General features: G+C 31.4%; 1 protein-coding gene across 1 annotated transcript in view; it reads right to left on the reverse strand.

Moving 5' to 3' along the window:
- The window catches only part of LOC105878174 (A disintegrin and metallopeptidase domain 3), a 118,710-nt gene that overhangs the window by 49,921 nt on the left and 56,663 nt on the right, over positions 1-12,126 (reverse strand). The window contains exons 8-11 of the mRNA XM_075997194.1: positions 9,642-9,713; positions 9,248-9,414; positions 8,015-8,096; positions 935-1,071 (exon numbers count right to left, since the gene is read on the reverse strand). Coding sequence (XP_075853309.1) covers positions 935-1,071; positions 8,015-8,096; positions 9,248-9,414; positions 9,642-9,713 — 458 coding nt within the window. The remainder of the gene's footprint in view (positions 1-934; positions 1,072-8,014; positions 8,097-9,247; positions 9,415-9,641; positions 9,714-12,126) is intronic.

Here is a 12,126-nt window from a genome sequence, read left to right on the forward strand (position 1 = left end):
TAACTGTTCGACATTTTTATTTCCCATCCACATGCTGATGGCTTGCACATTTTAGATCTCTAGTCCTCTGAGGCTGAGACCTATATAACTAACTCTCCCTTAACTCCAATCCATTACTCAGAATATCTCTGATTTAATGCTTACAATCTATCTTCAAGATTTCCCCCTATTTTTCTACTTTCCTAAAATATTGTCCTTTTTCAATATTTGTTATTAACTTGTGATTTCCAAAAACATATGAATAATTCTTGACATCCTCTTTCTCAATCTTAATGAACTTACGTAGATTAGTATGAAAATCATCTCTCAAATATTAGTATATTGTAGATCCCTCTGATTCATTTCACAAGATAAATTTTTATTACCCATACTTTGTAAGTTTATTAAAATGTTTTTGTATTGATAACATTTATTATATAATCCAAGCCCTCACATCATGAATGCATGATCATGATCATTCTTACATTTTCTATATTACTTTCTTTCCCTTACTAATGGCTTTTAAGCCTATTGCATTTTATTTTCTTTTTCCTATGCCCAAAATAATCTTTTTAGTCCCAATTTTTTCTTACATTTCTAAATTTGTTGCCCCCCCCCCACCTACAAATCTTTTTCTAGGTCTGTTGAGCTTTTCAGACTTCTTGCTACACAGGTATCGTTTCACTTGCTGACACTGAGAAGTTTTTCAACAAATCCAAGACTTCTGTAAACCTTATAAAGTTATTAGTATCCACTTTCTCTCTATCTAATAATATTGAGTATAGTACAATATAGTTCATTCTCTGCAACATTCCACACTCATACACTTTAATGTTTTAAGTAATCATATTTGTAGCCAATAAAATATTTTTACTCATTATACTGCAAGAAATTATACATCAAGGAATAAGACAAATCTGTAGGAAGAGAAGATTTGATAAAAACTACATCTTACATTGCTTCCGGACTCATTATGCATGTAGCTCCTTGACAGTAACAATTGTAGATGTTATCATATGTTAATCCCAGATTAATTCCAAGCAACTGTACCAGAACCACTGAAAAGGCCTCTAAGGTTATTCTCTTTGAATACTAAATAGAAAAAACAAGCACACAAAATAGAATTATTGCCTAGATTATTTCTTCACCCTTATGATCTTGTCAACCACTTTTGGCTTTACTACCTAAAATGAAAATGAAAATTTTAAAAATTGCTATACCAAAGCTAGTCATTTTCTTAGAAATAAGCATTTTTTAAAACAACAGGTAAAAGGTGTTATTCTTTTTAAGCAATAATATTTTGATCTAAATGGCATGGACATATAATAAAATCAGATTAATTGAATATATGTTTTACATCTTAACACACCATTAAATTAAATTCCAATGAGCTTGAGAAAACATTTTGAGAAGTAGAATCATTATTTTAGTAACTATATTATTTCTCAAGTGAACACTGGGGAAAAACATACATTTTCTGAAAAATTGAAATGGCAGCCAGTTTTGACTTCAGACGTAGTTTGAGAAAAGTGAAATTAATTTTTTTCTAAAAGCATAATAGTATAATACTTTGTAACATTTCTACATGCCCTCAAAAACCAATGATCATTTTACCATCTCTATAGTTTTTCCCATTTCTGAACACCATGTAGTTAAAATAATATGAGTACAGTATGTAGTTTTTCATATTGACTTCTTTCACCTAGAAGTATACATTTGGGTTTTCTTCATGTCTTATTGTGGCTTAATAGTTCATTATTTAAATCACTGGATAATATTCCCTCGTATGGATGTACTAGTTTGCTTATCCACTCACTTATTAAAGGACATCTTAGTTATTTCTAATCTGTAGCAATTATAAAAAAAGGCCACTAGAAACATTTACATGCATGTTTTTGTGTGGATATAAGTTTTCAATTCATTTAGGTAAATATCAAGAAGGATGACTGCCATATCACAGGGCAAACGTAAATTGAGTAGCATAAGAAATTGCCAAACATGCATCCAAAGTGGCTGTACCATTTTGTAATCTCGTCAACAATGAGTAAGCATTTCTGTTGCTCCAAATCCTCACAATTTGGTGTTGTCAGTGTTTTGGACTCCAGTAATATGTTGAATAGGAATAGTGAGCTACATTCTTGCCTCATTCCTGATCTTAGCAATAAGGCATTATTTTCTCAAAATATGCATGGTGTTAACTGTTTATTTTTTGTAGATGTTCTTTATCAAGTTGAAGAATTTTCATTATATTCCAAGTTTGCTAGGAGGTTTTATAACGATAAGCTTGGATTTTGTGTTCTGCATCTACTAATAGAATCATATAATTGTTCGTCTATTAATATAATGGATTATATTCTTTGATTTCCATAGTATAAACTAACTTTATACATCTGGAATAAATTCCATGTATAAATATCAACAAGGAGATAGAAACTGAAAAAAAAATCAAAGAAATTCTGTAGCTAAAAAATTCAATAAATGACTGAAAAATTCACTAGAGGAATTCTAAAGCACATTTGATCTGGCATAAGATGAAATTAGTGAACCTGAAGACAGATAACTTGAAACCGTCATGTTGGAAGGAATAAATAATGAAATAAATGAAGAGAGCGTATGGTCTTATGGGTCACCATTAAGCAGAGCAATATATGCATAATGGGAGTCCTGGAAGGTGAAGAGAGAGAGCAAAGGGCATAGACTTGAGAACATAATGGCCAAAAACTTTGGAGATATAAAAAAGGAAATGGACAAATTGAATCAAGAAATTCAATGAACTTTAATGAGGATAAAACCCAATAGGCCCTCATGGACACATAGTACAATCAAACTGTCATAAGTCAAAGACAATGAGAGAAATTTAAAAGCATCAAGGAAAAAGTAACTTGTCACATGTAAGAGAGCTCTCATAGGACTATCGGTGGATATTTCAGAAGAAACCTTGCAGAAAGAAAGGAATGGGGTGATATATTCAAAGTATTGAAATAAATAAACAATCAAGAATTCTGTATGTAGCAAAGGAAATCTGTCATTCAAAATTGATAAAGAAATTAAGAATTTTTCAGATCAATGCCACCTGTAGGTGTTCAGGACCAGTAGACTTCATCAACATGAAATTCTAACAGAGTCTTTCAAATTGAAAAGAAAGAACACTATGTAGCAATACAAAGTCATATGAAAATTATAAAGTTCTCTGATAACTGTAAGTATGTGAACAAAGTATCATAATTTTGATGCATTAATTCACTTTTAAATCTTGTATAGAATGTTTAAAAAAGAAAAGGAAATACTTAGGCTGTCTGAAAGTTCTAAAAAATAAAAAACATAAAATGAATAAAAAATAAAAATCCTAAAATGTTATACACTGAGTGTTCAATATAAAACATTTATTTTGTAACATAGATAACATAATACTTGGGGTACAGCTATAAAGAGTAAGAGTCTCTGTATGCAAGTGAAGTTGTTATGCATCTAAAATAGACTGTTATAACTTTAAGATACTCTATGTCATTGCAATGGTAACCATACACACCAAAATCTATAGAATATATACACAAGAAAAAGATAAGCACATCAAAATATGTGACCATGAAACATCAATGCAACACAGAAGGCTGCAAGAGAGGAAAGGAGGAATAAATATACAGGATATACAGAAAACAATTAACGAAATAGCAATAGTAAGTTTTTCCCTAGCCCTAATTATATCAAATATAAATGGATTAAACTTTCTGAATAAATGCACAAGTTGGCTAAATGGATAAAAAAAAAAAATCAAAAACCAGCATCAAATATATGCTAACTACAAGAGAATCACTTTACTTATAAAAGCAGGTGGGAGGGGGAAGAGGAGATGGGTATATACTTAAATAAAGAGTTCAATGAGTGCGATGCACACCACCTGGGGGATAGACACGTTTGAAGCTGTGGCTCAAGGGGCAAGGGAGGCAGGGGCAATATATGTAACCTTGTTAAGGTTACATTATGAGGTTAAGGTTATACCCCCACAATATGATGAAATAAACAAACAAACAAACAAAACCACAAATTGCTTAAAAGGGAAGGATTGGAAAGAAATATTCCCTGAAAATAGTAACCAAAAGAAAGTGAGGGTGGCTATACTGACTGCAAGTCAAAAAGTTGAAAGCATTAAAAGAGACAAAGAAGGAATATATTTGTATCTATTCTATGTCAATTCACCAAGAAAGTACAATTATAAATATTTATGTACCAAATATTGGAACTCCTAGATATATGATGAAAAGTTGACAAAAACTTAAGGAAGAACTAAATAGCAACAAAATAATGGCAGGAGATTTCAATCCTCCACTTTTAGTAACTGATATAACCAGATGGAAGGTAAACAAGTAAATATAGGACTTGAATAACAGGACAGGCCAAATGGATATAACAGATATATACACAACATTCTATAGAGCAATAGCAGGATACATAATTTTTTTTCATGCCCATATGGAACATTCTCCAGCACAGACCACCTTTTATGCCACAAAAAAAGTCTTAACAATTTTTAAAATAATTGAAATTATGCCAAGGATTTTCTCCAGTCTGTATGAAATGCAATTAGAAATTACTTAAAGAAGAAAAACCTGACTATCCACAAATCTGTGAGAATTTAAAAATACAATATTAAACAATAAATGAGTCAAAGAAGTCACAATAGAAAGCACCTTGAGAGAAATTAAAATGAAAACAATGTATACCCAAACTTGAGGGATCCATAAAAAACAGTGCTAAGAGGAAAGTTTACATGTGTAATACACACATCAAAACTATGTAACAAAAAATCTCAAATCACAACCGAACTTTACACCACAAGGAACTAGGAAAATGGAGAAGAAACTAAACCTGAGCAAGCAGAAATAAATAAATAAATAATAAAAATTAAAGCAGAAATAAGTTAAATAGAAAATAGAAATTCAATAGAAAAAAGTAAAGATTTGGTTCTTTAAAAAGTTCCTTAATGAATATTGATGCAAAATTCTCTAGCAAAAACTAGCCAAGCAAATCTAATAGCACCTTAACATGAAAACACACCATGACCAAATGGGATTGATTCCTAGAACACAAGGATTGCTCAACATAGGCAAATCAATGTAATGCACCATTTCAACAGAATGAAGAAAAATTCACACGACCATCTCAATTAAGGAAGAATATGAATTTCACATGATTCAGCACCTTTTCATTATAAAAATATTCAACAAACTAGAAATAAAGCAAATTACCTCAACATCATAAGGGACATATAGCAAAAGCCTACAGCTAACATTATACTCAATGATGAAACCCTGATAATTTTTCCTCTAAGAGCAGGAACAGGACAGGATGCTCACTGTCGCCATTTCTACCCAACTTAATGTTGGAAAACCTAGCCACAGCAATTAAGCAAGAAAAAAAAAAAAAAAAAAAAAAAGGAGGGGGACAGTAATAAGTTAAAGGCCTCCAAATTAGAAATGATCTTCATTAAAATTATCTCTGTTCCAGGTGGCATGATCTTATCTGTAGAAAACCTCAAGATTCCATATGGAATAAACTGCTAAACTTATAAATTCAGCAAAATTGTAATATATAAAATCAACACATAATAATAGAATGTGTTTCTATACATTAAAAATGAATAATCCAAAAATGAATCAAGAAAACAATTATAATTCCTAGGATATCAAAAAGGATGAAATACTTAGAAATAAATCTAACAAAGGTGGTGAGAAGCCCTGTACACTGAACATTGTGAAACTCTGACAGAAGAAATTACAGAAGATGTAAATAAATGGAAGAACATCTTACATACATGGGTTAGAACACTTAATATCAAAAGATTTCATTACTACCGAAAGCAAACTGCAAGTTTATCTAAATATCTACTATAAATCATGAGAATATTTTTGCAGAAATATTAAAAAAAATATTCAAAATTTATATGGAATCTTAAGGGACTACAAACAGCCATGATGATTTTAGAAAAGAAGAAAAAGTTTGGAGAAGTCATATTTCCTGGTTTCAAATCAAAGTTACAGTAATCAAAACAATGTGTTACTGGCATTAATAAAAACATAAATATGTGTGGAATAGAATATAGAGCCTAGAAATAATTCCTCATATATACAGTCAAATGATATACAACAAAGGTGCCAAGACCATTCAATGAGAAAAGAACAGGCTTCTTAAAGGTGTTGGGAAAACTAGATAGCCACATGGAAAAGTATAAAGTTAGACCCTTATCTCACACCATATAAAAATATTAACTCAAAATGTATTAAATACAAGGAAGAGACCCATAATATAAACCTCCTAGAAGAAAACATTAGAGAACATGTTCATTGACATTGATTTGAACAAGATTTCTTAGAAATGATTTCACAAGCACAGGGAAAAATAAAGGAATATTAGACAAATGAGAATACATTAAGAACTTTTCTGCTTCAAATTACACTACAGAATGTAAAGGCAACCTATAGAATAGAATAGAAGAAAATATTTGCAAATCATATATCTGATAAGGGGTAATATCTAGTGTGTAAATAACTCCTACAACCCAATAACAACAAACAAACCAAATAACCCAATTAAAAAATGGGCAAAGGACTTGAGGAGCATTTTTCCAAATATACGTGCAAAATGCCAACAAGCATATGAAAAGATGTTTGACATCACAAAATATCATAGAAATACAAATCAAATAACAATGAGATATGACCTCGCTTCCATTAGAATGAATGACTGCTATTAAACAAACAAACAGAAAATACTAGTGTTGGTAAGAATGTGGAAAATAAGATGGGAAACGTTGGTAGGATTATAAAATGGCACAACCACTATGGAAATCAGTATGGCCATTCTTCGAAAAAAAAAAAAAAGAAATGGTCTACCATATGATATACCAGTACCACTTCTGGGTATATTCTATGGCTTAAATGTTTGGTTGGCTAGAATGTTCATCTCCTTTAAAATTCACGTTGAAATTTAATATTTAATGTGTTAGTGGTGAGAGGTGGGACCTTTATGAGGTGATTTGGTCATGAGGACTCTTCCCTCATGAATGGATTAATATATTCATGGATTAATGGGTTAATGGGTTACCAAGGGAGTGGGAATGGTGGCTTTATAAGAAGAGGAAGAGAGACCTGAGCTAGCACACTCAGCCACCTCAGCAAGCAGTGCTGCCATAACCTTGCAGAGAGTCCCTATCAACAACAAGGCCCTCACCAGATGAGGCCCATAGGTTTTGAACTTCTCAGCCTCCATGACCATAAAACATAAATTTTCTTTTTTAGAAATTACCTAGTTTTTATAATTAGTAGTTTATAATTACCTAGTTTTGGGTATTCTGTTATAAGCAACAGAAAACCAACTGCGGCAGTACATATCCAAAAGAAATGAAATCAGAATCTCAGTGTTCATTGCAGCAGTATACACAATAACCTAGATATGTAAATAACTAAATGCCATCGTCAGATGAATGGGTAAAGAAAATATTGTATATACTTACAATGGAATATGTTTTAGCCACAACTGGAAGAAATTCTTGTCACATTAGGTACAACATAGATGAACCTTGAGGGCATCATGTTATGTAAAATAAGCCAGTCATAGAAAGACTAATACTGTATGATTCCACTTATAAAGGAATCTGAATTTATCAAATTAATGTGAACAGAAAGTTGAATAGTGGTAACCTGGGACAGACGTGGAGTGATTTAACAGGTGTGGAGTTTCAGTTTTTCAAGATGAAACATTCTTGAGATATGTTTCATAACAATGTGAATATATTTACTACTACTGAACTGTACACTTGAAAATGATTGGTAAGTTTTATGTAATAGTTTTTCCCCTACAATAACAAAACACTTTGAAAATTATACTATTTGAGTTATAAAATCTAAAAAAAGGGACCATTTTGATAAAGATCTGTATAAACAATATTAGAGATCCATCATATGTATTTTTGATCATTGAAATGAATATTAACTTTCAAAACTTTGTTATTACTAAAGAGATGGGAAGAAATGCATACCAGAGCCACTCCTGCTGCAAACTTGGGATCACACGCCATTCCATGATAAGTTGCTCCCACATGAATAAGATGGTCCCTATAACTAAATAATACAATTTTTCTTATGGATACATACATTTTAAAAAGGTAATAACAGCATTTTATGAATTGGATTCCTATATAAAGTTATGCTTTCTTTGAAACATGAATATCACATAAACTATCTTATACTTTCAATCATTTATGATTGTTGTAATATCCTATAATTCACAGAAAGTTAAGTTCTAAAGGCTGTTCAAAAGTATGTGAGACAAAGTCTACAATGCCTAATCCTTTCAAAAATTAATAATCACCATTGTAATCACTAGATGGATATAATTCTAAGATATACAACTGAAGATTGTTTATTGCCATGAATTTTAGGTAGTGATCCAATTCTAAAAATATATGAAGTGCACTGAATTGGAAAACAGGGAGAGAAGGAGAGAACGTATGCAGCTGATTCATTAAGAAAAAGGGAGATATGATGTAGAAACTGTCCTCTCACATTTTAGTCCCACCTTAATGTCGCTCTGGAATCCCAGAAGCTCTTTGGACTCCTCAGAGGATATCAATAAATTTATAAATAGATTCCATATTGCTTAAGATCTTTAAATTTGTGTTTTCAATTTTTGCATACAAATTAATCAAACTATTAAAATAAAAATCTGTATAAAGACTCTTGAAAGATGCAGAGCAAGTAGATAAATAGCCACCTCACAGGTCACTGCAGAAATATCATGAGGTAACTAACTACAGGGAGAACAAAGTGGTCGATTTCGGTTATTTATTAATTTTACGTTTTGTGCTATAACCAGCAGTCCATGCAATTATGGCGTTCTGTGAACCAATTTGCATGCGATGCAATATTAAAATGACAGTTACAATTGTTTACCTCTGAGAAAATCTTTACAACCATAGAGGTGTTCCATGTTTAGCGCAAGGCTAAACATGGTGACCTGGGGCAGACGTGGAGTGATTTAACAAGGCTAACATTCTGTAGCTCTTGCATTTCCATAAGAGTGTACTCTGAGAATAATGGCCTACTATGATTTAATAATTGTCTTACATCATTATAAGACTTTTATATTTTCTATTTTGCCCAAAGAATATTCACATATCTGTAAATATTATGCATAATTTGTATACAATTTTGATAGCTAATACATCAAATAATTTGGTGAAAGGCTTCATCGGCGTGAATATAGTGCTTACATTAATAAGTATGCCATATCACGGAACCTCTGGAAGGAAAATTTTTGTTTCCAAGACAAAAATCTTTGTAGTAATTCATCAACATCCCCACTTGTTGAAATTTTACTTTGATCTGACCACACCTCCAAAGAAGATAGCATAATTGTCATTTTAAGCTGGGAAAACATCTGAAAACAGAAGATACATGTTACACAAGTTTGGGTAACCATAAATATAACCAGTATGCCTCAATACATAATGCTAATATACTTAATTTACTATTTTTTGGAGATAAATCCATTGGTGGATTAAACTAGTTAGTTGGACTACACTTTTTATAAAAGTGTAAATGCTATTTATGCAACGTTACTGCATTAATGGATATGTTGCCTACATAAGTATGAAACATACTTACAGTGTTGATGAAACCAAAGATTTGGGTAACTTTCTCAACTGCAATTGCCACTTCAGAGCCCATATAGTCATACTGAAAGACAAATTTTGTTTCTTTATCACTAGTGAAAATTACTAAACTATTATATTTAAATGGATTTAAATATAAAAGTTAGAATAATTTAGTACTCAACTGAAGAGGCCAAAGTAGAATTAAGATATATCATATGCTAAAGTTTAGACATGAACCTAGAGATTTTATAAATTAGTCAATAAAATTAAAATAAGATGGTTGTGATTATTTTCCTCTTTACAGATCTAGAAATTAAAGAGTCAAAGTCTTGAGGTACCAAGGGTGCATAACAAACAAGGAAAAGAACCAGAACTCAAATCTAACTAGCTAAACTACTAAGTCTATTATTTCTATTATAGTATGCTGTCATTATTTGTCTTCATCCTAATAAAACAACATGACTATGAAAGCATACCTCATTTTATTGCACTTCACCTTATTGAAGCAGATATTTCCTTTTCTTTTCTTTTTTTTTTTACAAATTGAAGGTTTGTGGCAATAATGCACCAAACAAGTCTACTGGCGCTATTTTTCCAACATTGTGTTCTTACTTCATGTCTCTGTGCCAAATTTTGGTAATTCTTGAAATATTTTAAAATGTGTTATTGTTATTTTATCTGTTACGGCAATCTGTCACCAGTGATCTTTGATGTTACTATTGTGGTTATTTTTGTTTGCCAGGAAATGTGTCCATATAAGATGGCAAATTATAGCATTTAATCTATAAATGCTGTGTGGTTTCTAACTGGTCATTCCTGTTTCTCTTGCTCTCACTGGAAGGAAGCACTGTTAAAATTAGGCCAATTAATCACCTTACAATGGCCACTAAGTGTTCAAATGAAGGGTAGAATGGCATGACTGTTGCTTTAATTCAATGTCGAAAACTGAGATAGGCTAACAGCTAGGCCTTGCACCCAGCAGTTAGCCAAGCTGTGAATACGAAACAAAAGTTCTTGAAGGAAATGTATGTATTTATTTATTTTCTATTTAAGAATATTACGAGGGTACAAACGTTTTGGTTACATAAATTGCTTTTGTACCGTTTGAGTCAAAGACACAAGTGTGTCCATCCCCCAGATAGTGTGCATTGTACCCATTAAGTGTGAATTTACCCATCCCCTCCCCCCTACCTGCTTGATTTCCAGTGAAATGTTATTTCCCTATGTGCACAGAAGTGTTGAGCGATTAGTTCTGATTTAATAGTGAGTACGTGTGGTGTTTGTTTTTCTGTTCTTGTGATACTTCACTTGAAAGAATAGGCTCTAGTTTCATCCAGGTTAATACAAGAGGTATTAGTTCACCATTTTTGAAAGCTGAGTCATGCTCCACGGTATACATATAAAGTGCTACTCCAGTGAACACATGAATGACAAGAAAGTGAAACAGCCTTATGGATGATTAGAGAACGTGTTAGTGGTTTACATAAAAGATCAAACCAGTCACAACATTTCCAGTAAGCCAAAGTCTAATCCAAAGTAAGGCCCTAACTGTCTTAAATTCTATGAAGATTAAGAGGACTGAGGAAGCTGCAGAAGAAAAGTTAGAAGCTAGGAGAGGTTGGTTCATGAAAAAGTGGTGCTTGGGATCTTCAGTAATGCCCAGTAAGTCTCAGAAGATTCCTTATAGAAAATAAAATGCAATGGATGAAAATAAAATGCAATGGATAGAGTTCCACTCTGATATAGACAAAAGAGATTTATTCTTCTAACTCTTTGAAGTCCATATCTTTAGAGACAGTTTTGCACATTGTTGGTATTTCTCTTTATGTAACATTCTGCAGTAAACCACACTGTATATTTAAATGATGTAGCATGTATGGTATGAGTGAAAGTTCTTCTTTGCAAAGCTAAATATATAAAAATCATACAAAAACATAATACAAAAATATCATATAAACAAACCCAAATACATCAATAATCATAAGACCAAACACTATCCAAACAGACAATAAAAAATCCATTATATGCACACTAATTTTTTTTCAGAAAACATAATTTATAAGGACACAAAAATACTGAATCAAAAGATGAAAAGATATCATGTAGTTTCAGGAAAATAATAGACAAAGCATATATTAAATTCTGTAATAGTTATATGAATTTAGTAGTTATGTTGATAAGAATAAATCTTGGAACACAAAAAGAACAGGATTATCACAATACACTGATAAAATATTCAATTATTAGAAAGATGGAGAGTTTCTAAAGTTGCATATAACAAATAACAAGACTATAAAATATATAAAACAAGATTTAACAAAACGATAAATAGAATATAATATTGAGATATTTCACAAAGGTATCTTAATAACTAAGATTGAGTAGACAAATTAACAGTAAGGGTAGGCAAGATTTTAAAAACCTAAGCAAATTTGGATATAATATATGTATATAGAAGCTTGTCTACAAATATGAGAATACATATTTTTTCAAAC

The sequence above is a fragment of the Microcebus murinus genome, chromosome 24 (genome assembly GCF_040939455.1).
Source record: "Microcebus murinus isolate Inina chromosome 24, M.murinus_Inina_mat1.0, whole genome shotgun sequence".
Classification (NCBI taxonomy): Eukaryota; Metazoa; Chordata; class Mammalia; order Primates; family Cheirogaleidae; genus Microcebus; species Microcebus murinus.